General features: G+C 40.6%; 1 protein-coding gene across 7 annotated transcripts in view; it reads right to left on the reverse strand.

Moving 5' to 3' along the window:
• Window positions 1–343: 343 nt before the first annotated feature.
• Window positions 344–25481, reverse strand: part of LOC107591099 (arginine-glutamic acid dipeptide repeats protein-like) — a 176234-nt gene continuing 151096 nt past the window's right edge. For 5 of the 7 annotated variants that reach the window (XM_016280120.1, XM_016280124.1, XM_016280123.1 and 2 more), the window contains 12 exons: window positions 18922–19002; window positions 9015–9177; window positions 8609–8701; window positions 7820–8019; window positions 7556–7717; window positions 7345–7458; window positions 5391–6766; window positions 3770–3992; window positions 2941–3661; window positions 1537–1707; window positions 1280–1460; window positions 344–1186 (listed from right to left, as the gene is read on the reverse strand). In XM_016280120.1, coding sequence (XP_016135606.1) covers window positions 1153–1186; window positions 1280–1460; window positions 1537–1707; window positions 2941–3661; window positions 3770–3992; window positions 5391–6766; window positions 7345–7458; window positions 7556–7717; window positions 7820–8019; window positions 8609–8701; window positions 9015–9177; window positions 18922–19002 — 3519 coding nt within the window. In that variant the 3' untranslated portion in view covers window positions 344–1152. The remainder of the gene's footprint in view (window positions 1187–1279; window positions 1461–1536; window positions 1708–2940; window positions 3662–3769; window positions 3993–5390; window positions 6767–7344; window positions 7459–7555; window positions 7718–7819; window positions 8020–8608; window positions 8702–9014; window positions 9178–18921; window positions 19003–25481) is intronic. The other 2 variants (XM_016280125.1, XM_016280127.1) reach the window with 1 other exon arrangement.

The following is a 25481-nucleotide window of genomic DNA, read 5'->3' on the forward strand; positions in this document are numbered from 1 at the left end:
TGACGATGTGTAAATCTAGAAGTAAAAAAATGTGCATCAAGATGTCTCATATTGTCACTTAAAAAAGCAGTCCGGTCGGTTTCGCAATCTCTAAGCACTGAGGAACTAGTCAAGATATGAACCCAGTTGCAAAACTCAATGCCGTTCAACTTTGGTACACAGAAAACAGAGCGAACGGCTTTCGAAATGCACTTAAAAAGCCACAAGAAAGCCAATTATAGTTTCAGAACAAAAACTGAGGTTAATCAGTGCAATATTCATTCTTTCCAAATGGGCTACTTGCCCCAATACTCACGAGGCACCGCACATCGTCCTCCTTCAAGTGTTTTGAAAGTCTAACGCCGTTTGAGTTCAGCCACGAAATTGAACATATGGTCATGATGTCATGAGCGTTTGTCGCAGACTGTCGATACATACGAAACCAATCAAACAAACAAACCAAACAATAAAAAAGCATCATCTGAGCTTTGATCTCTAGAGGTGTTTGGATTAAAATCCGGTACCATTCTACCCAGTGAACCCCGTTTCCATGGACCGAACCATCTGACATGGTTACCTGCTCGAACAGTGCCATCTCCTTCCCCTCTGAAACAAGGGATGACACTTCAGAACATTATTATATAGGAGGTCTAACGACTCTGTTAGGAATCCACACCTAATAATAATAATTATATATGTATATATATATATATATTTATATATATATATTTATATACTATTTACAGACTCAAAAAAATGCCATGCTGCAGCTTTTCTTAACATTATGAAAACCTCCTACAATGTATTAAAATAAACATTGAATTTAAGATAGCACTTTTTAGATATAATGGCCCGACGGTTCCGTTCCTCTGTTTTCCCCCAATTAGCACAGTGACAAAGTATCTGGTTCTCTAGCACCTACAAAAGACGTCAGGGAAGCTTCTCAGAGTATGTTCATGCAGGAAAGTCACAATCAGTCTTGAATACGCTTTCAAAACTTGAACGATATAGAACCCCCCGAAAAAAAAAAAGTCTGGAATAGTGAAGAAAGCTGACAACAGAAAGAAGGTTCCTCAGACGATCCATGAAACGTTCCTAGGACACGCGAGTTCCCATGTGTGACTGTTCTGCTGTGACCTGTGTCCTGCTGCTCCTCTGGGAGTCCGCGGTTGATCACAGCTGCTTGTCACTTTCCTTCTTCAACCGGCTGGAAAATAGTGAGAGAAGAGAGACGTACGGTATTATGACAGATGTTTGAAGCACATGTACGTTCTAACAAATGTTTGGCTGCGGGACTGACCTGTAATAGTCCTCCTGTCCTGGGAGAGGGCCTCCGTGCATGTGGTGATGACTGTGTAGCCACTGCTGCTCCATGGCCAGTCTCTGTAGCTCTGCAGACTGTGCATGCATGGCCTGCAGCTGGTGTGCCGCTGACATGGGTGGTGGGAGCCCACCTGGGAGATCTCTGGGATATGGAGCGCCTACCGATGACACGGGAAGACTGATTAGTCAATGCCTGGACAAATGATCGAGAAGCTGCTCATGAACGTGTCTTACCGAACATAGGGTGCCGGAGCATCTCGTGTTCGTGCGGGTGCTGTCCGAGCAGGGGGTTGGGGATGGCTCCGGGTGGGTAGGGGAACCGGGCGAGGTGCGGTCCGCCAGCCAGCGGGTCTATGAGCGGATGTGCCCCAGAACCTGGGGGACACACAAGACATTCACCACCACCTTCTCCGTGTCAGCAGCTTTTTGTAATGGTACAGAGTCAATATTACATAGAAACATATATTTACTATTCACAGCACTGACATTCAAAATGAACATCATGCTTACAAGACAAGCATGCAACAACATTTAATAGTAGGGATGCATGACATATCAGTACCATATTGGTTATTGTCTGATATTTGGTGATTTAAATTTTTTTTTTTTTTTTTAAATATTTAAACTGTACATGGTAATCCCCTGATTTTTATATTTACATTCCCTTTGCAGTCATCTACCACTTGACCATTTAAAATGTTATAACACTTAGTCTTTAGCCAAATTCAACATGAATATCTTTTATACTGTACATTATTGTGATGCTTCAAATTAATGCATGTGATGTCTACATTCATATTTATTTTTTGTTTTAGTGCTATTTATAATTAAATTTTACTATCAACCATTTATCGGTTACCAGTAATATAAGAACTGCCAATATAAGAATTTTGGCCAGGAAAAAAACTGGTGCATCCCTATTTTATTTAAAAAACGATTTAATAAAACTGTTAAATATAATATTTAGCAAATACCATACTTCAATAACATAACATGAATTTTAATATCAGTGCAGAATGATAGAATTTTTATATCAGTGCATCCCTATTTTACAGTTTTTTTTACAGCATGGAAATTAAAGGGATAGTTCACCCAAATATAAAAATGTTGTGATTAATTACTCACCCCCATTGTGTCGTTCCAAACCCGGAAGACCTTCGTTCATCTTCGGAACACAAATTAAATAATTTTTGATGAAATTCGAGAGCTCTCTGACCCTCCACAGACAGCAAAGATACTAGGTCAGAAAGCTCTCGGATTTCACCAAAAATATCTTTATTTGTACTCCGAAGATGAACGAAGGTCTTACGGGTTTGGAACGACATGAGGGTAAGTAATTAATCACAGAATTTTCATTTTTGGGTGAACAACCCCTTTAAGTCATTGCTTTTTTTTTTAAACAATCTTCAGTGGCCCAGATGGAATGTGTGGACATTTTTCAAAATTTTGGGGCTATTTTACGTGATAGAATTCTGTGGAATGGATTCAAACAAGTATGTTCTCACAGCTGCTTATTTGCAGCTGAACGCATAATCAAATTAGCCAATATATCGCATAAACGCAAGAGATATGCATGAGATTCCATATGGGCCTAATACAACAATACAGCACACAACATTAGAGTGAAAGGTCCCTCACCTTGGTGCAGCGGGTCCTGTTGGTGCAGGTGTAGGTGTGAATGGATGTGCGAGTGCTGATGGTGGTGTGGCGTCACGTTGAACATCTGGAGCCGTGCGATGGGGTCGTTAGCCACAGAGGCCATCCTCTCGACGTGTAGCCTCTCGGCCAACCGTTCGGGGTACGTCATCTCAGGCCGTAGCTGTGGCCCGGCTAGTGCCAGCCGTTCCCGCTCCAGTGGATTCAGGCCCGGGTGGAAGGAGGCGAATGGATGTGGGCCAGCCATGTGCGGAAGACCAATGGGCCCGTGTCGGGCAAAGTGCTCCATGGGGTTGGCGGAAGGATGCAGGCAGTCCAATTCTGGAGGTTTGACCTCGAAGCCCGGCTTCATCCTCTCCATTCTCATCTCCCTCTCGCGGATCTCCCTTTCCCGCATCTCTCGCTCCCGCAGCTCACGCTCGCGCATGCTGGGGTCTGCATTGTATAGGCCGGGCATGTGATAGGCCAGGAGAGGGTCTGTGGGGTTGAGTGAGACGAAGAAGGGATGATTACGGTTGGTGGGGGACATGACGTGGGGACGAGCGTATTCGCTGAGCTGGCGCAGGGCTGGCGTGTCAGGCCCGATGTAAGGGGGCACAGTGGCAATGGTGGTGGGTGGCGGATCAAAAGATGGCCGCATATGAGCCGATCCCGCCATCGGGGGTTCACCCATGCGACCCTCATGAGAAGAACTGGATGCTTTCTGTAAAGACAGAGAGGATATTTAGGAGTAAGCAATCGATACTAAACAATTTGAGCTGAAATAAAGTTGCATTTCTACTGTTATGCAACACATTAGACCAAAACTTACAGCAGCTCTCTCAGCCTCCTTCTCTCTCTCCCGTTCCCGCTCCCTTTCTTTTTCTCGTTCCCTCTCCTTTTCTTTCTCTTCTCGTGCCTTCTGCTCCGCTTCCCTCTTGGCTTTCTCCAGCACCTCTTCCCGCTTCTTTGCCAGTTTTGATGAGGCCAGTGGTGTGAAGTAGAAGTCTGTTCTGGCACATGTGTTGTAACCTCTGTCCAGATGCTTGTAGAACCTGTAAACAGGATAGATGGAAAGACCATCAGAATAATCATTGAGAATGAATACTGTCGGGAGTCATTTTGCAGTGTGCAACCTTTCTTCTTATGTGACACACAAGCTATGGAAATGCAGGAATCTTTTCACAGGCTGAATTTGCAGCCATTTGAAAAGCAATGCAATTACTTTGTGACAAATAAATAACCTCTGACATGTCCTCTCGTTTATACTATACTAGAGCCACTCAATCAGTCTTTTTAATCACCAGTGCCATAATGAGCTGCTCTCTCTGTGCATTAGTGAGCTTATTGCTATTCACTGCAAGGGAGTGTGAGACAAGGCCACAGTAGCTCTTACAAAGACAAGCTCATGTTCTGATGGAGGCTTTCACTGCAATGATGCAGTCATTAATCTGTGTTCTGTCCACGCTTGATGACTTCAGAGGAGCTGAAGCAGGTTTAATTAGGACACTACATTAATAGTGCTATTTAACAACATTTAAACAAGTACATTTTGCACACAGAACCTGATAATGTGTATAATTATTAATATACAATTTTAATAAATACATTTTATTTATAATAAAAAGGCAAATGACTGATGCCATGACTGATAAAATGACCATATCTCCACTTTGTTGCAATTACTCTGCTTATTATACATATATAATAATACAAGTTTATTTTCAGCTGTCCAATATTCATAATTGTGAAAAAGTCTGTTTACAATGTATACCATGGTAACATGTTTACATCTGCCAATGTGTTGTATACAGTGTGTGCATATATATATATACACAGAGAGAGAGAGTGTATTTTGTTCTGTAATATATATATATATATATATATATATATATATATATATATATATATATATATATATATATATACACACATAAACATACATATATTTATTTTACTCTCTGCACAACACTGTATACATTGGATTGATTTTAATAACTTGAATGTACCTGTAGTGTGCAACAAACATACATCCCTATAGGAATATACAAGTATCGGATTGGGACTCAGTACCGGCAGATACTCCATATTCAATGACTCAGATCGGAGGCACAAATATCCAGATTGGGACATCCCTAATACAGGTATATATAGTATTTTTTATGATATGTATTATAATATTATTATATATCATTTTAATAAATGTCATAAAATATGTATTTTTAAATTAGTTTAAAAAAAATTAATTACAGATTATTTTAATTTAGTTTTTTTATTACAATCAAAAATTATGAATTAATATATCATTCTAATAAATGCAATCCAATATAATTTTATCATCATTTGTAATTTTTTTTATAATAATACATTATTATTTGATTGTTTTTTTTTGTTTATCACGTTTGGTTATAATAAAAATATGAATGTGTTTAATAAATATAACAAATTGTTACCGTGCTGACTGGCTGGCATGACTGGGAGTGTTGATAATGGTGGGTGGAGGTGAAGGACTCCTCTGTGGTGGTGGAGGACTCTCTGGCTCCCCCGCCTCATCCAGAGGCTCTTCTTTAATTTGTACAGGTGGCACAGTGGAGGGTCCCGGGCAGGACACGGTGACTGATGCAGGCAGGGGCATGGATATGGAGGAGGGTGGTTGTTGCAGCGCAGACACTGAGCTCGCCACAGAGGAGGGTGCAGTGGAGGGTGACAGGACGGGTGAGCTGCCTGGCATGAAGGAATGAGGAGGGAACGGGGGCTGAGAAGGCGCCGCGTGTGAGGCAGAGGAAGGGAGCGGAGGAGCCGGAGGGGGCACTTGACTTCCTGTCACCGGAAGATTTTGGGACTGGGTGAGCACTGGAGGTTGCACGGGTGGAGGTTGAAGCTGCTGGTTTTGAGACATGAGCTGAAGGGGTGGTGGATGGGCGGAGGGAGGGTGATGTGTGGATAGAGAGCTGAGGGGCTTCAAGGCTGGCGGAGGGGGCAAGTTGGAAGGCATCTGCGGGAATGGGGGGGGGCTGGGATGCTTGTGTGATTGAGGGTTTGGCATTAGTGGGATAGGGGTGGTTGGTGGAGGTTTGATGTGGGGCATAGGCAATGGTGCGGGCGGGAGAGGCTGCTCTCTGGGAGGCTGGCTGCCGCTCTGTGAGGAGGACTGTGACTGGGATGGAGGGGTGTGAGGTCGCTGTTGTTGAGACAGGGAGGTGGCTTGGGTCTGACCCGAGAGAGCTGAAGGGGGGACCTGAGACTGACCCATTGGGAAGGACTGAGCGGGTAAAGCGTGAGGGTGAGGCATGTGTGATGGCCCGGCCTGTAGAGGGTGGCCCATGGGCGGCATGGGGCCGTGTAGTGGAGGCTGCAGGGACTGAGGGCCGGTTTGAGAGGGTGGAGGTGGCTGAGGCAGGCCCTGCAGTGGGGAATGAGGTGAGGGCAGTCTCTGTGCTCCTGACTGGATGAGAGCCAGTGCACCTGCTGGAGGTATCTGCTGAGGAGGCATGGAGGTAGGGGGAATGGATGGGGATGGCTGAGAGGACAGCGAAGGCGCGCCTGAGGCGGGTGGTGTGGAGGCTGTGGCCGCGGAAGGAGGGGCCGGGGGTAAAGTCCCTGTCTGGCACTGGATGACTGGAGGGTGCTGGCCCTGGAGGATCTGCTGCTGCGCCGAGGAGTCGGAGTCACTCTCGTTGTCACGTGGGCTGGGGATGCTGGGAGAGGAGCTGCGATTGTCCTGGTCAATATCCTTGGGATCGCTGCTACCCTCGTCATTTACGCTGCGACCGTCCGAGCTCTCACCCTCGCCCTCTCCTTCACACTCCGAGGGTGAGTCTGGCCGTTCCTGCAGAAGATGGAAAGGAGGAGGAAGGGTCAATAAACTTGGCCATAGCGGCAGTTACTAATGACCGAATAATGGGTGCAGTCACGATCAAGAACAAATAACCTTTGCATATCACAGTGCTTGAGTTGTAATGTGAACTCCTGACATTTAAAGGATATTAATTGCCATTGCTACCATAGGTAACGCCAAATTAAATACAACTGTAAATTCTAGCATCTTCACTGGACTCTGTGTCAAATAGAACTGCCATGAACCCTTCAGTGAACTTTAGTCTAAGTTTATTCATGTCTTTTGGATTAATGGAGAACTGTTCTTCCAAGAAAACATCTAGTTGATAATTTTTCTCCCAAAGAAATCCCACATTTCCAAAATAACAATTTAGGCACATTATCACTGATATCTTTAGAAGTACTCATCAAACAACCATCTTTGAGGCAGCAGCACAAATTGAGAAGTATCGAAAATAACTGATTAAAAGAAAAAAAATCTGTTCACGCTGTTTCTGTTTAGAGATACACTTACTCGTATACAAAATAATTTATAATAATAGTCTGCTTGTTTAGTAGGAGTTTACTCACCTGCGTTTTAGACTTCTTGGCGCTTGCCCTCTCGGACTCCTCTGTATCCGAGGCTCCTTTCTCTCTCTGACGTTTGGCACTCTTTATAGGCGATGGCGCCTCTTCCTTTGTCTTCTGTTTTGACAAAATGAAAACATGTTTCCTCTGAAAACAAGGTCCTGTGATGCTCAGTGTGATTTTGATTGCTATAGTCTGGTCATGTAGATCGTACCTTGCTGGGTTTCTTCATCGAGTCAGTCTTGCTGTCAGTGCTGGAGGTGCTGGCTGCACTGGGTGAGGTTCGCCCGCTGGACCGCAGATCCTCATTGGTTGGTGAGGCTCTGCCATCTGGGCTGGCGGTTTGCTTCTTGCGGCCACTTCGTAGCGTTGACATCTGAACCGGATAATAAAATATCTAATATAACACTGCTAATAATGCTAAAACACATTATATGCAGTTAAAATGGCACTAAAAAGGAAAAGTTGGGTGTCTTACTGAGCCGCGATTCCGTCGAGTCTTCATGCTATGCTTCCCACTGAGCCCATCGTCTTCCTCTTTGACAGGTTTGAACATAAACGGTGGCGGGTCTACAGGCTTCTCAATGGGGGGTAGTTCGCCGTACTTCTTAAAATGGATCCGGCAGTCGGTGCACAGCAGGATGTTCTCGCGACCCCCGTGGTGCCAGTCCTTGGAGGCTGTAAACACAAATTCAAGTTCAGCTGCGCTCTACTCATTAAACATTACACTAACAGGAAGTGCTCCAGGCCTAGCCAAACACCTCATGGACATGCTAAGGTCAAAGACTTTTACTCATCCATGCTGAGAATGTTTTCGTATCAGAAGTGAGAGTGATAGGAATGCCAACTGCATCCAACAGGTCAGAGGATTTAATGAGGCAAAAAACGGATGAGTAAGTGTCGGATTGGATTAAATTAGAAATGACACGCTCTGATGTCCATCTGCCAGATGAGGGACGGGGCCGAGCATCAGAGCACTCTCAAACTGAGACTACTTACAGGCCTGCAGAGGGGATTATTGAAGTCTTCTGAAAGGAGAACTCGTATAGAGTCTTCACCTGTCTCATACTATCACTATATTAGGGTAATACCTCCATTTCACCCCTGAACAACCGAAGGACTGACAAAACACATTTTTTGCTGTTTCTCTCACTTGATATTAACTTGTTAATTGAACTGCTGCATAAAAGCAGTATCACAGCTGTACTGTTTGTCTAAATACCAACATGATTTGATAGTTTAATATGATCATAAATCAAGCACTCACTGGTAGTGAAACAGTGACGACAGGCGTAGCCCTTCAGTTCCTGCTCGCTGTCTTCACTGTCAAAGTCATCTTCGCTGGCTGAACTCAAGTCCACTGGAAAAGATAAACATGCTGGTTAATGAATGTCATTTCACAACTACAGTCTCTTTAAGACAAGCCTGCTACACTTAACACATTATCAGTGGCTCTTTGAAGAGACAAGTACAGTACACATAATAAGAACGATCCCTCCCTGTTGCGTCTCTTATCGGATATGAGATTTCAGCTGTTTACTTTGAAGAATCACAGAGGGGGATCTGTGCTCTGAAAAGCCATATTAGTCTTTAGAGTTTCAAGGATGTCATGTTTAGCTGTGATGAGAGTCTGTTATCTGTCTCTAGGGGGAAGTGAGGCAGATTGCACTTACAGAACTCGCTGGAAGGTGGGCGGGAGGGAGTGTTGACGGGAGTGGAGGCGGTGCGGGTCTTGATCCGGCGGAAGACGGGTTGTCTGCGGTGCCTGCGGTGGGCTCTGCAACTAGCAGCCTCCGGGGTTTTCTTCCAGTAATAGTAAAAGGTGATCAGCTCCCCCTGTGAGACAAAACACAAAAACAATCTCATGAGCCAGCTGTTTTTACAAGCACTCAGACAGCATTAGTGCATGAAACTGAACAAAGAAACTTTTCAACTACTATACAAAAATAATGTTGATCTGTTGGATGTGAATCTGACTTGATAAGCGAACAAAAAGACCTCAAATGTCAAACTGATAAGGCTGCTGCTCTGAAAAACATCAGTTTAGTTTTGATGACAGACAGAAAGGAAGGGAGAAAGTACAGACTCCTGGACAAAGAATCCATGCCAGGTTTGCCAGCAGGCCGGCATGTTGTGTCACGGCTGTGACTGTCCCAGGATTAGGCAGCGAAGCTCTCTGAATGCTGGGATATTAGGATCAGTACATTGGTGGCTGCCTGGGTGGCAGGCGCTTGAATGGAAACAAAGGAACATGTCAGGGAGAGCTTTGGCGCTACAAATAGGGAGTGAAATGGCTCCAAGCCCCTGCGCTAAAAGAGTCAATTGAACTTTAATCAAACATTCAGAGGGCACGCTTGCCAGGGAGTAAGGCATATAAATCCCGAGCACAAAAGCCAGCCAGGAAATCAATACCCTACTGAAACATTAACACATGCAATCATGGATCAGAAGACGCTTTGCTGAGGCAGCCTGCGCAAATTTACTGTCGCTTTCTGGACACACTCAAAATACACATGCCCTGAAACCGTTGTCTGGTGGAGAAGCAATTATGCACTTTTCCTGTGGTGGTTCCTCTTGTTTCTCTTTTGTACCTTTCAGTTTCTTTCTAACTGAATCATTTGCCTGATTTTGGATATTCATTTCAAGACACTGCACTGGAACGGCTGGCGTGTCAACTGCTAAGCTTTTAACATGCTTTAATGGTGCAGGAATGAGTGAAGAGGACAGTCATGGGGTTTGACAGGGTCTGTTAAACTCAGGCTGAATGGGGCCTGGGTATCTTTAATGTGTATTGATTGCTTTCCCTCTTTGCATTCGGCTGTTCTTCTTGACATAAATTGGTCATTAAAATGCTGCTCTCCCCAACACATTAACAGCTTTACGGCAAACACTTTAAACTATTCTTGGCAGCAAGCAGAAAAACATGTACTTCGAATCCTATCAGATTATTCATAGGCCATTTTATTGCTTGAGTGAATTTTACTGAACCATATAGATTTGCTTCGGATGCCTGCACTTGAGTATATGAATTACATTTACATAAATCACAAAAAAAAAGCTGCAGCAGTCTGATGGAGAGGCTATAAAACTGAGGCTGGCCTGCTAAGCTACCATGTCTGACATGGGCAAACACACAAGATAAGTCTCGCACTTACAGCTCCTTATGAGCTTTGACTGCCTCTTTTTCCAAAAGCAATCAAGGTACAGCATCATTTTCATCAAGAAGCACTTGGAAAGTCACATTAAAGCAAAGGCTTTGGCGTTTTAAATTTAAACCCACTTTTTGGTCTTAAAAATAATGGAGCGATCAGAATATGCCATCGGAGGAAACATAAAAATACATGAAAAATTCACAAGAAGATAAAAAATGCTTACTGAGGAGTAGAGAAATGTTCTCAAAATGTTTCCACATGCATTAGACACAGAGTATCCCATCTTTGAGTGGCCCAATGGACACACGTAGGAGGAATATCAATTATCACAATTACATCAATTACTTGTGGGTGGTACAAATGCTTGCCAAATGAGAAACACAAATCTGACAGACATCAACTTCAAGTATCCCAGCCACTGAACTAAACGAGCCATTGAAAACACCTGAGAGTTAATGTCTTGTTAGAACTCTTAAGAATTAGCCCAGCTCCTGCGGGTTATTTATCCGATATGATGAGAGGAACGTGCAATGGCGAAAGGCCCGGGCCCGCGTCTGAGAGCAAAAGGCTTTTTTGGCGGGATCGGTCAGGGCGCAGGTGCAGGCCAAAGGATGGCAGGCTTCCTGATGTGAAATTTAATTGAAATGTGCAGATCAAAACTGTTCAGCAGGACAGCGGGCTGGCTTTCTTCACAGCCTAATGACTGTTTGCCACAGCATCCCCCCCTCCCCTTCCTCACGGTTGCCCCTTGCTTTTTATTTTCCCTCCCTCTATTTGATGTGAGCTTTGAAGCATGAAACCTCAACTTAATGCTACAGAAGATAAAAAGAAAAGGTTACTTTAGCCCTTAACCATTTCGCCGGAGCACTTCATAGCTCTTAAACGTCCTAGAGGAAGGCAGACGAAAAATTCGCTGGGGATTGGCGTAATAACACTGTGAAAGGAATCACTGTGGCCATTCAAAAGTAATTTAGTCCACAGGCTATCAAGAGAGGTGTCAAGGTTGGAGAAGAGCAGACATCCACGGGCGAAGAGAACGCAGTGATGTTTAACGCAATCTGCTGAAGCAATATGTAGAGGAGTGGGGGAATGAGGATGAAAAGAGTGATGAAATGTTTTGAGAGGATCATCTGTGATGACAAATTTCCTTGGGCGATAACTGTACGATGGAGAGATATAGAAAAATCCCCTTTCAAGCTGCAAGAGAGGAGATGGAAGAGGAAATATGATTTGATTAGAAGCATGGAGGAGCTGTGCCAAGACATGGCTCCGGGTTTTTCTCTCATCCCTCACTCGTTCAGCGCTGCCCATTCTTTCTGACAAGACATTGCTGGTTTTTTAGTCGCACAGATAAAAAAAAAAAAATTCACAAGGTGTCGCAAAGAAACGTAGGACGGGCAAAGAAGAAGCTATTAGTCTTTTATATAAGGAGATGTCCTACTGTGAAGCAAAATAAAAGATGACATCTGGGGGAGGAAATGCCTCCTGTGAGTTTCTGTTTGCAGTGGAGGCCTGTGAAGCTGGATGCACATAGCGAGTTAGTGTCAAGTGCTAAGACTGACAGCTTGAATAACAAAGCCGGGTCTTTGTGTGTCAAGATATGTTTGTTGGAAACAAAACTGAGATTTCTCTAAAAAATCTGTAGTGAGCTTCAAATGTCAAATATAAGCCTTTATTTTCTTGTTTTCTCTATACACTAGTGTGCAAAATATTATGCTAACAAAAAAGATAGTCCACCCAAAAGTAAAAAAATTCACACTCATGTCATATTAAATCTGTATGATTTACTGTCATACAACACAAAAGGCAGTGTATTTTATTTAAGATAGACTGAAAGTCAATGTGCATATTGTTTGGACCCCATTGACTTTTCACTGACAAAACAGTACAAAAGAAAAAAAGAAGAAATCATACAAATTTGGAATGACATGAGGGTGAATAAATGAGGGTGAATTTCACACTCTCTTTATGAATCTGTAGCATTTTTTAAATTATTTGTGGTTAAAATGGCACTGGAATTTTGTACGAAATAAATACTCTGCCTAAAATAAATTTTGAATAGCTTGTCCCCGCAGAGCCAGGATAAATGCATAAAGCTACTCGTGTGTGTGGAATTTCCTCCATTAGCCCTGAATCTCAAAGCAGAAGAGAAGAGTGTGTGCCAGGGAGCGAGAGATACTGACAACGTAAGCTTGGAATTATGAGACATTTCAGAATGCTTCCATCCGCAGAATATTTCTGGAGGGTGGATTATCTGACAAGGAAGGGGCTTACCTCCTATCACGGCACAGAGAAACGCTTTTCCACTCTGATTTCACCTCGAGAAAACCGACGATGTGTGAGCATGTATGCACAAACTGTAATTTCCAACAGATTACGCTTCTTTTCATTGCGGCAGACCGTTGGGGAGAAACCGTAGTTGGACCTTCTGGTCATGTGTGCGTCTGTGTGTAGGATGGGTGCGAGGCCTAAACTCCTGTATTTATACACTCATCCGCACTCAGGCCTGGACTTGAACAGATGGTTTCTGTTTTTCCTGGCAGATTTGTGACGAAGCCACAAAAGGCCCCTGCTTTGACAGTGAGCCAAACGGTTAAGGCGGTAGCTGGCAAATACAGGGGAAGGAGAGCAGCAGAGAATGCAAGGGAGGGCAGCGAGGGGGGAAAAGAAAATGGAAGACAGCAACAGACAATCAAGCCAGCCTGAAGAAAACCTCAAGAGCATTTGCTTGGTTAAACAATGTTTTTGATACGAGAACATTTGGTCACTAGGTACAGACAGGCGATGTGCAGCTGTAAACACTAATTAGTTGAGTTGGCCCATGTGCTTTCCAGTCCTTGCATGGGGCCGATTGTGCGTGTGTATATGTGGGTGGGAGGGACAAGCCTCTGTAACAGGAAAAGAGACTTGAAAGAAGTTTGACTAACTTATGGCCCTTTAGATTTCACACTTTTACGAAATGCTTGATTTTTGCATGTTGTCTTCATTAGCTTAGAAATTTTTATATATTTTTTTTATATTTATACATTAATTATTGAATATAATTTTCACTGCAAAATAAACTGCACAAAATGATCACTATATATATAAAATATATAACCGTTTAACTGTACAAATACTATGTAGTTTATGCTTTCTTTTTTGCAACATTACATTGTCTATACATGTGATATATATATATATATATATATATATATAAGACTGAATCAGGCTCTTTAGAAAGCATGTTAGAGGGAACAGAGATCTCTTGAGGATTTCATAGCCTTTCTGTGTATTACATACTTTCATAAGAAACACTGTGATGTAACCTAAATATTCTCTCATCTTGTGTATTCTTTTGCTGCAATATATACACACACACACACACGTATAGACAATGTAAAATGCTGTAAAAAAGCAAAAAAAAAAAAAAAGGACTACATATTACAGTTCCAACTAAGATTTCATTGATAGCTCTACATTTTTTAAATGCCTTGCCACCAATTTTTGCTCTCACTCTAGACAGTCTATATAGTCAAAATAAATGCCGCTGTTATACCGTCTGAGAAGAGCCCTGAAAAATTGCATTGAGAGGAGACGTATTATAACTGTAACCTTGCTCCAAAGTCAACAAAGCAATGTAGCACACTCCAAAAACAGGCTCCATTCAAACACGATTGCCCAAACTTGTGGTTAAATCAGGCAAATGCGAGACAAAAAAAAAAGTGTGATACAATGGCCTTGGCTGATAGAGCAGAGAGTAAAAGGATGTTAAACAGACAGCGGATCCCTGCTGCGATGCCGGTTTATTGTTGGAAAAGAAAGAATAAGCCGTGTGCGCTCACAGGTCAACGAGGCACAAGCAGAGGAATCAGCAGTTGTTTCCCTGCTGTAAGAGCTTTTAGCCAATGGAGGCAAAAGTACGCCACAGCAAGACTTTTTGATGGGGTGGATCTCTTCAATCCAAAAGATCAAGTTGTACAGCCACAGCTTTGTTCAGAAAGCCAGCGAGCAAACAATACACAGGCTATCCATGCCCACTCTTCATACACACTATACAGAAAGAATTATAAATTATTTGGATAGCCTATCAAGTCTAAACCATACAAAATGGCCAAGAACATTGAGATAAACAACATTTCCATAAACAACATTTACCAAAACAAACAGACTATTTTATCAAGCCTGGACAGATTCTGGCGATCGAGCAGGCAGCCAGTTTTAGCCATTTTAATTAGTGCCCAAGCCAGAATACCTCTAATCACACAAGCGCCTCTCTAGGGCACTGGCTGCGGGGCTAACGTCTTTGCAATGAATTCAATTTGACATTTATACAGATCACACCAGGGCAAACATCTGCTACAAGGTTGTGCCGAGAACAGTTCTATCATCTTGGCCATCTTAGCTTGAAAATTACAGGACCCGAGGGCCAGGGCTGCCTCCTTACCCAATTGGATCCTCTGCAGCTTTACCTCCCTGCAACGCCAGCAATGAAGCTGGATTACACCACGGCTGCTTTACAATGCGCCTGTTTTTCCAACGTGTCGGAAAATGTCCCTCATACATCTCGTCACACACTCATCTCTATTTTACAACCTAATATTCTTTCTTCCTGCAGGTGCAACTTAAGCTTTGGAGCGTTACCAGTTAGTCTGCACCCTCCTGAAACAAGGGTCTACCTGGCATTAAAAGCCAGGGCAGATTTCCAAGAGTTTAAAGAAACACAGACTGCACGGTAATCATACAAAAATCACATTCTCTCTCTCAAAACTCTCATTCCAAAAAAAAAGAAGCATCTGGAAATCTCACAAATTTAAATAAATAAAATTGTATTAAAATAAATAAAATAAAAATTACTTAAAATTCAAATAAGAAAAAAAATCACAAAAATAAGCTGTTAAATAAGAAAAATCTATTAAAAAAATACCATTTAAATGTATTAAAATAAATGTAAAAAAAATAGTTTTTTTTATTTAAATAGAAAATAACTATTGCAGACTATGTGCAGTTTAAATCTGATTATAATTTTCTTACTAGTTTCATTAGTATGCAATAATCTAAATGAATGGGTCTAAATCCCTAAAAAATAAAAATGTGAAGTGCAGAGAAAATCTTTCTGGGACAGCACATGGACAGAACTGCAAAGCTGTGTTATCTGCGATCTGTAGACACATCATGTCGGGTTTGTTTGGGAACATTTCTTGCACCAGTACACAAATTATTCCATGACGTTGTCTTTCAAGTGGAGGAAATGGTGGCAGCAAAGAGAGCAGAGACAGTAAGACGACACACCCACTTCCCTAGCTTCCTCTTTTATTTGACTTCATATAAAGCATTCCAGAGAGCTAGTCAGGCCTGGTGTGTTTGCACAGCAGTGGGTGCTTAGCCTTGGCACCGGCTCTTTATGAGAAACCCAGCTAATAAGTGCTGAGGGGAAAAAAAGGGGAGAGGCAGAAAAGCTGCACTGTATCACCCTCTACGGCCCTGGGCATTTAAAAACGCTACGGTCATATCAAATCTTGGACCAGATTACCTGGAAAAAATGCAAAGGAAAGAGTCGTCACCAGAAAGGAGCAGGAAAGGACTTTGTGTTGGATGAAGGAAAGAGTTTCAGAACAATGTTCAAAGTCACACAAGAAAGAGAGATATAGCAAAAGAAATCGGAGAGTGGGAAAAGGACCGTAGAGAAAATAAATCAAGCTTTCCGCGGGGTATTGACTGGCACTTGCACAGAGAGCTGGCTTTCAGCACAAAAGCTACTTCAATCTAAGCAAAGTGGGGCTTTTTAGAGAACGCTCGCTTTTCTTAGAGTATATTGAACTAACCCCTATACTCTGCTCTTGCTACTCTTGAGCAAGACTGCTGTGCCTCCATCTCTCCTTTTTCCATCATTCCCTCTTCTTGTCCTGGTTTTTAGAGGGTGGCTTGTTTACGTATGTATGAACAAACTGACGTAAACGGAACAAATGGATTGCTAGCTATTAAATAACATTTTCAAACATTCTGTCAGGGGTAACAAATTTGTGAAAAAAAAGCATTTTTAGGGGCTAAAATAAATAAATAAAATGAGAAAATAAATTATCTCCATAATGCAAACAATTGCAAAACCATTATTTCTTCTGAATACTGCCACTGATAAAAGAAATAAGCAAAACTTGTGCTTACTCTTTCAATACTAAAATTATGATATCAAAATATCTTATTTTCTTGTTTCAGGTAAACAAAAACCAACGAGTAACAAATTTCAGCACAAAAATGCATCGCCAAACAGGGATCTGGGTGTGTACACACACTTAGTTAATTATTTGCTCTGTATTTCACTTTGTTGTTTCCTCTACAGGGTCACACAGTTCACAAATAATTAAAAGGGTCATTTCAAATATGAATTTATGGCCAACAGAATACGTGCTGTTCAGCATGAAAAGTCAAACAAAACTATCAATGACTGTAGTACTTTAAGGGTGACAGGTCTTTCCACAAATACCCTCTGCTAGCAGGGATTTTCTTCATTGACTAATCACTGAGCTAAGTCAATACCCCATAAAACATGCACTTGACAACAAACCTATTAGCCACAGCTTGTGTTTCAGTCTGATATGTCATCTGATATGACAGTGAGGCCAGGTAACAGATGACCCAAAAAAACATTGATAAAACAAGTCTAGTATGCAAATCATTCTGTACTTAAAAATGCTCTAAGAATCATATGAATTAATAAATATTTAAAATATATTTGTTATTGTATATAATGTATAGCATAATAAAGTACCCAAAAAAAAGTATTATGCATTTAACATTTTAACATACTTAACAAATTTAAAAAGGTGCAGTCTAATTAAAAAAAACAACAATGTAATGTACTTTGCTAAAATTTATACTATTACTTAGATTGCGCACTAAAACAAAAATTTAAACAAATAGCACTTCAAGCTTAAGATAAGTTTTGTTCTTTAGGCCATCAGTAATCAGTCGTGTAGCTGTACCGAGCTGTAACCAAATATTATGTAAACAGTAGGGATGCACCGAATGTTCGGCAACCGAAATTATTCGGCCAAAAATAGCAAAGAAATCTCTTTCGGTGTTCGGCCGAATAAGCAAAAAGTCTGAATAATATGTACCGAGGAATGACGTAACGCGATCAAATAGAGGCATGCACTAATGCAGCAAACATGACGGCAGTGTGAAAGTATTTAAAACTATCAGAGAAAGACGCAAAAATCATTACAAGCACGAAGCACCGACCGCGAAAGACTGTTTAGTGGTGCATGCATCACATGTCTCAGATGAGAAGAAGAGGTGGCTTGATGCCGGTGGTTAGGCTACTGTATGATGATTGAAATCGCAAAATAGCCTCCAACGAATAGTAAGTAAACTGCAGAATATTATATTTTCTAATGCACGCACGAATTGCATGTATTCTAACAGCGCTGCACGAGCTCACGGCGCCAGGGTTCGAAGTTCAAAAACGGTTACTCTGTAATATTTTTGTGAATTTTTTTAAAGGCAATGTGATACGTGCGACAAACATCTTCCCAAATTCGTAATGAGAATTATTTATAAATCTGCATGCTGTTGTCAACAAAAAGAAGCACCGAGATCTTCCTGTGGGTTTCTGCCAAAATAAAAGCAACTCCAACAACTCCATCAACATTCATAAAGGATAGTATTGTAATTTTACTGTTGTTCTGTAAAATAAAATAAAAAAGACAATAATAATAATTACCCTACAACAGCTCTATTAATACATTTTTTATAACATTCACAGTGTTCAAATTGGGATCTGTAATATATTTTGTTTTAAAATAATTCTCTTCTGCTCAGCAAGGCTGCCTTTATTTGTACAGTAAAAAAAATACATGCCTGATTCAAGTCTCAAAAATGGCGAAAAAATATTTTACTAACTTATTAATTTTAAGTTAAATTGTGCTTTGTTGGTATAGGCTAATGTCTGATAGAATGTTAAAAAAAAAATTCAGTGTTAAGTAAATATTTTTAAATTGTTGTTTTGTAATTGATTTTTTATTTGAAAAGCAGGACAAAACAGTAAAAAGCACATTTTGGCTATTTAATTTATGCAATGGTGAAGGGAAAAAAAAAAAAAAGGCAAAATAGACCTAAATGGGGGAATAATGTGAAAAACCGTGTTCGGTATTCGGTCAAGAATTTTCATTTCGGTGCATCCCTAATAAACAGTCATGATTCTGTTTTGACTAAACACATCTCAGGGCCCCTGTTCAAGCACCTAACATGCTTACTGTTAAATCTAATATTCATGCACTCAAGTCCATGCGTAAGCTATGGCTTTCAATCATTTCCCTAAACCTGGTTTTTCGAAACCACTAAGATGTAGCTTCAGTTTCAAAACAAACGAGAAACCACAGTCAAAAGGAGTTTGTTTTAGTGTCCAAGAACGATGACAAATGTATTCAATAGGAAACAAATGACTTACCGTCTCCTTGTTAGGGAGCAATTCTTTCCGAATCCTAAAAAAGTTTTTCCCGTACTGCCTTAAACCCTTTATGAACCGTTTCTGTTGGGAAAAGAAGAGAGAAAAACAGTTAAAATTAGATTTTAAACCACCCGTAACAACAGACACAAAGCACTACAAATACATTACACTGTGAAATGCAAGGCGAAGAAAACAATGTTGTGATCTTAATCTGAAAATCTCTGCTTGTGCTAGCACAGCTCAGCTACAGTGAGAAAAAAAATGAGGGGAAATGACAACAATAGCAGGAATAGAAGCCGAGATTAAACCACAGCGGAGTAGAAACACGATGGCAGCTTGTCTGAAATCTTAGTGAAAGTTCAACATGGCGATATGCATATGAGGGTCGCACAACACTGAAGTTCAAAGCCGAAACTGAACTTCAATAAGTTACGACGAATCACAACACACTTCTCCCTGATCTCACAATTTGCACGCTCGCACTCCAAACAGCTGCCTGATTCCTGAGCAAAGTCCTAGAATTACAAACCCATTTGCTTACAGTAACTGCAAACAAACAGAACTTAAGCTAACAGTGTTTAAATAACCAGGTTTATGAACGTGAAAAACGACTCTAATCAACAAGCAAGCACAGTCAATAAATAAAACACTCACTTAATAAAACCATAAGAAAAGAACTTTTACAACACAAACCGAACTCCCAAAATAAAATGTGTTTACACAGACTGCTGTAATACAAAAGGAGACTGTGTAGATTGAATGCTTTTCGATTCCTTTAAGAGCCACAGACTGTGATCCATAAAAAGCGGAGGCAGAAACATTCATAACCAGCGAAGCAGACAACCAGCAGATTTACTTTCTTGTTCGAGCGGCGAGCCCCGCTCCACAGTAATCTCAGTCAACAGTCCTCAACAAACAAACTGTTCGGAAAGCCTGTAAAAAGTCCACTCGACACACGACCCAGATCTCTACGTCCTCTCGCAGGCAGTAATGAAATTGAGGTGCAAATCCACAAAGTCTCCGAAGGTACGTCGTTTTTTTACGAGCAAGAGATAGCTTGTCACTCTCTGCTCCTCCACTACAAAGGGGAAGGCTTTACATGTGATCTTTCTGCTAGAGAGCCTCTGGTCTGCGGCTGGCCGGAAAACCTGGAGCGGAGTCGTGCGATGCATTGCGGATCGCCACACATGCATGGTCTGAGAGCCCTATTTTAAGCGTGCGAGTGTGTGTGTGTACACACACACACACACACACACACACACACATCAACTCTACATCTGCTCTTCTCATTACTCAAACTCCATCCCCCTCATGGTGGTTTTTACAAGGAAACCATAGTTTCACCGAACACAAACCAGCGAGAAAAAGCCAGGGCGATCTTTGTAGAGGTTTTAAACGTGGTTAAAAGTCGACTAAAAAACCAGTCATGGAATTCCTCTGCCGCTCTTGGCAAACAACTTCTCTAATGCATACTGGTTATGTAACCGGGAACTGTTTACACATGGCGTTTAAAAGAACAATCTTCAGTGAGGAAGGGAGGGAGTATTACTTGTTTCTCTTTACAAGATTTGAAAAAGAAATTAGATGTTTGCATCCTGCAAATAAAAAACTATAAACTTATAAAACGACATCTTCCCTCGCCGGGGCCTCCATCACGGGTTGAGATACTTAACCATAAGCATTAGAAAAAAAAAAACCAGAGATGGCACATTTCATCTGTTGTGGTAAAGAGGCGGCTGATTAACCAGTAGGTGGTGCAACGTGCAAAACAAGGGTGTGATGATCTTTAAATGCACCTATGACTAAAGTATTAGTTATATGAGTTACGACACGTCAGAATCTCTGAGCGCCTAAATGATTTTACTCATGTTTAAATGGGCGTAACATCGAAACAAGCAAAATAACAAAAAGGGGAATCGACGGGGAAAAGACATTAAGTGCTGAAAAAGCAAATCTTTGCATTTGGCACTGCGATCACGGGTGCAACAACAGCCACTTAACCAGAACAACTTTAAATCTCACACTGATGAGTATCTAACAGCCTCATGTGTTAATGAATCCCCAGCCTGGTGACCACGGGTCTAAGGTATGTACATGCGCATTTCGTTTAACGCGTTAAGCGTTAAAGCGATCCTTGCGCACCTTCATGATCTGAGGTCCCGGATCCTGACCGGCAGGACAAAAATCAATTACACCTGCCAGAGCGGCACGTGTTAGCGGCCTGATTATGTCACCTTAATTATGTTTCCCCTACTGTAATATTTACAGTGCACTGCAGGCAGGCAGCTACATGCGCGGCTGTCTCGCTCGCTGCTGTCGGCTCCACTTTAAGGCTCCATTTCAGCTGCCTGGGCTCGCTGCACTGAGCGCAACTAATAAATCATCCACCAATCTGCTCCCTGAATTGCTCTGCCTCTGCTACGATTGCTCTGGCCCGCCGTTGCTAGGCAACAGGGCAGATGATGGGAGGGGCCGGAGAACGAGGGGCGAGTGGAGGAGGGGTGAGAGACGAGGTGAGCGCTACCGAGTCACCAGTCGAACGCTCTGTCGAAACAACAGGCTTCTTTCTGTCAAAAATTGTTCCAGTGCGCTGGCTCTGCTTTCTGCCTCTCTCTCTCTATGCTCGACAGTGCTCTATTGTAAAAGAGAGTGGGGAGAAGGGAATAAAGCTGAAAAGGCTATTGTGATGCGTGCGCACTTCCTGTCTAAATCATAATTGTTAAAAGCTGTAAAACTGGTTAAGATCATTCGAGCATGTGCAAACAGATGGTGTCAGACCACTCCACACAAAACACACTACGTGTGTCCAACACAAACACACACACAAGTGTCTGGCAGTCTTCAAATACCAGGAATGTCTAACATTTAGCTCAATGGCACAAACACAGGGGGTCTTATGAAATCAGTGTGCTTGGCCTTTTGCTAAGGTTGCTTTGGGCGAAGGCGAACGAGTGAGTATACGATTACAGTCGCATATTATATCACAGAAATATGGTTCGACGTGACGGCAATAATGGCGGCACTTTCACACACAAAGCGACCACAAAGAGAGATGAGAGCCAGCCCACATCCTGTCCATTTCAACCTTACATAACATCAAAACCATAAGAGAAAAGAAGAGAGACGTGAGGGAAAACTATCAAAGGCCCAGACATAGTACTAGTCCTATTAATATGAGCAGATGCCTGGAAATGCTTCTAAATCAGGCTGTCGCTGCCGCCGCTTAAGCGTTTGCTTGAGTCTATAAATATGCATAGATTCAGCTAAACCGCAGCTTTTCTTGTGTACTGTGTAAAACCAAAGGTGACAGGAAATACTCCAACACACCCTTCCTGCCTGTGCAACTCTCGTGGCAATAAAACCGTCTTTAAATCTGAGTGCAACTGATTCCACTTCACACATAACTAAAATAGTAGAGTGAGAGAGAAAATATGTCCAACCAAATCAGTGGCTGCAGGTCTGTTTATATATCATTTGATAGAACTTAAACTGTATTTAAAATTATAATAAAAATGTTATTTGTAAACTTCAATAATACTAATAGTGTAAAATGTAAGGGGGTCTGAATACTTCCCGTACCCACTGTATATTAGGGCTGTCTGATTCGTCGATTTTATTTGACTATTTGATTTTTTAAAAATCCTCGACTTAATTTTGCTTGCGTCAACTAACCGGCAAAATACCGGAAGTGGCGCATTTCATGGACGAGAATCCATAAAACACATTATTAGACTGTTTCCCAAGGCTGCATGATATATTAAACCCATTTAAAAATCATAATTAAGCATAATTGTGAATTCACAAACGCTACGATTTAATTATATGCAATGCCGTACTAATACAGTATATGCGCTTTAATTATTTACATGTGTGTAGGTTAAGTAAATGCGTCACACAGCGACTCCGTTCACAGTAGTTCCGCAGGAACTGTTATCATTTACATGTGTGGAGCGTCTCAAACTCCATCTCTGCATGTTGTTGTGAGTTTGGGTTTATTATAACGTTCATCTGGGAACGCAACATGTGCCATTTCATTAGATTTGTAAGGTAAATCATTTATAAATCTACGCAAACTCAGGAGAATACTTTGCGGTTTCAAAATAAAAGTTGAAATTAATTGAAAATCTCCAATTAATTGATTTTATTGAAGAAAAAAAAAAAGTGCACTGCACGTTTCCATTTTTCTCCTAAATAATTTCTGGTAAATAACATTTCTGGTAAATACTCCTTTAAAAAGTATTTTTTATTATTTTGCCCCACTGTATATATATATATAGAAAATATATGTATTTACATGTCTATATTTATATTCATATAATTTATATTATAAATAAATATATTTAATATATAATTTTTTCCCTGAAATATATACATGCATGTTTGTATTTATATATACATAATAAATAGACAGCACACACACATTATGTAAACAAAAATTTTATTTTGGATGTGATTAATCGTTTGACAGCACTAATATATATATATCCAAATAAGCGTTTGTTTACCTAATACATATATTTATTATGTATGATGCATGTATAAATACACACACATACAGTATATATTTGAACAAAAATAAAATTTATATTCATATTAAATATATAAACATAATTTTTCCTAAATATATACATGCATGTATGCGTAGTTATATATACATAAAAATACACAGTACACACACATATGTAAACAAAAGCTTATTTGGATGCGATTAATCGTTTGACAGAAAAATCCTACAATGTGATTTTCTGGATTTTTTTTCTCATTTTGTCTCTCATAGTTGAGGTATACCTATGATGAAAATTACAGGCCTCTCTCATCTTTTTAAGTGGGAGAACTTGCACAATTGGTGGCTGACTAAATACTTTTTTGCCCCACTGTATATATATATACACACAATTTTTTTGAATTTAGTGGTTACTGGATATCAATCAGTGTTCATTCATAGTTATGCAAATAGTGCTTTGTTATAATCATTTTTCACAATTACTAAAAAAAAACAGACTGTAATTTATAATACCATTTAATATAGTTATACTATTTTATTCAACATTAAATTAACATGAATATATTTCAAAGCTAGAATTTAACAACATTTTTGTACAATACTTTCTGCACTGTGTTGGGTCACCACTTGTCCCATGTAAATTCTGGGTCCTAAAGCAAACCAGTTGAAAACCACTGAGCTAAACAACAATGTAACCTTTTAAGTGGGTGGTCAGTTTCATGGTCCACAGGAAAATGTCATAGTGTGCTGTACTGGGGAAGGTTTTCTTCCCATCTCCACAAGACCCACCTCTCTTTATTCATGTGCACTGAGATTAATATTAAGGAGGGAGGTGTTTGATTGGAAAAAATGTGCAGGCTTCATCGTTCGCCACCGGGGGGCTGCAGTCTTGCCAGGTTACCCACTACCGCGCACAGAACTTCAACTATCTGGAGCTTCACGTTGTCATTCGTCAACCCGTGACAAGCCCGAGATAATATGCAGCAGGGCAGAGGAGCAGATCGCAGCCCTCACTGTGGTCATATATCAGACACCCTGAAACACAACACTGTGCTCTTTTTCTGCTTGTGTTTCAAATCCCAGTGAGCTGAATTTTTGGGCATCACAGGCACATTCGAACACAGCCTCTCTCTTAAAGGGATAGTTCACCCAAAAATGAAAACCATTCACTCACCTGCATGTCGCTCCAAATCTGACTTTCTTTTGATTTTTGAAATGAAATGAGTGATTAAATTAGCAAATTGTAATTTTTAGATCGACCCACTATTTGTTGGGTAATTAACTGCACTACCTTCCAAAAGTTTGGTGTCAAGTTTTTTTTTTCTTTCGATATTTTTAATGTTTCTTTTAGTGCTGTCAAACGATTAATTGTGATTAATCGCATCCAAAATAAAAGTTTTTGTTTGCATAATATCTGTATGTGTGCTGTGTATATTTATTATGTATATATTAATACACACATTCATGTATATATTTTATAAAAATATGTTGTTTATATTATATATAAATTAAATTAATATAGATATAGACATGTAAATATTTTCAAAATATATAGTATGTGTGTGTATTTATATATACATAATAAATATACACAGAACAAAAACTTTTATTTTGGATGCAATTCATCGCGATTAATCATTTGACAGCAATATTTATTTGTATACTTTAAAAAAAAATAATAATAATTTAAAAGCCTCTTTTGCTCAGCAAGACTGGCTTTTAATCAAAAACACAGTAAAAACAGCAATATTATAAAATATTATAATTTGAAATAGCTTTCTTATTTGAATACATCATCTATTTGAATACATTTTTTTAAAATATTGGCATAACCAATTCCCAAACAAACAATGAGGTTCTTTTTGGTATGTCCGCATACAGTTTTTAGCCCAACCCTAAGGGAAATATATATATAAAAAACCCTCACAGCGGACTAATATATCTTACACTGCATTACTAAAATGGCTTACAAGATTAAAGGGTGTTACATATGACATGCCATTTTAGAGCATTACTGCGGGGTCTAAAAGAATTCTCCAGATAAACTGTGGCACGG

Source organism: Sinocyclocheilus grahami, unplaced genomic scaffold (genome assembly GCF_001515645.1).
Source record: "Sinocyclocheilus grahami isolate Dianchi unplaced genomic scaffold, SAMN03320097.WGS_v1.1 scaffold137.1, whole genome shotgun sequence".
In the NCBI taxonomy this organism is placed as follows: domain Eukaryota; kingdom Metazoa; phylum Chordata; class Actinopteri; order Cypriniformes; family Cyprinidae; genus Sinocyclocheilus; species Sinocyclocheilus grahami.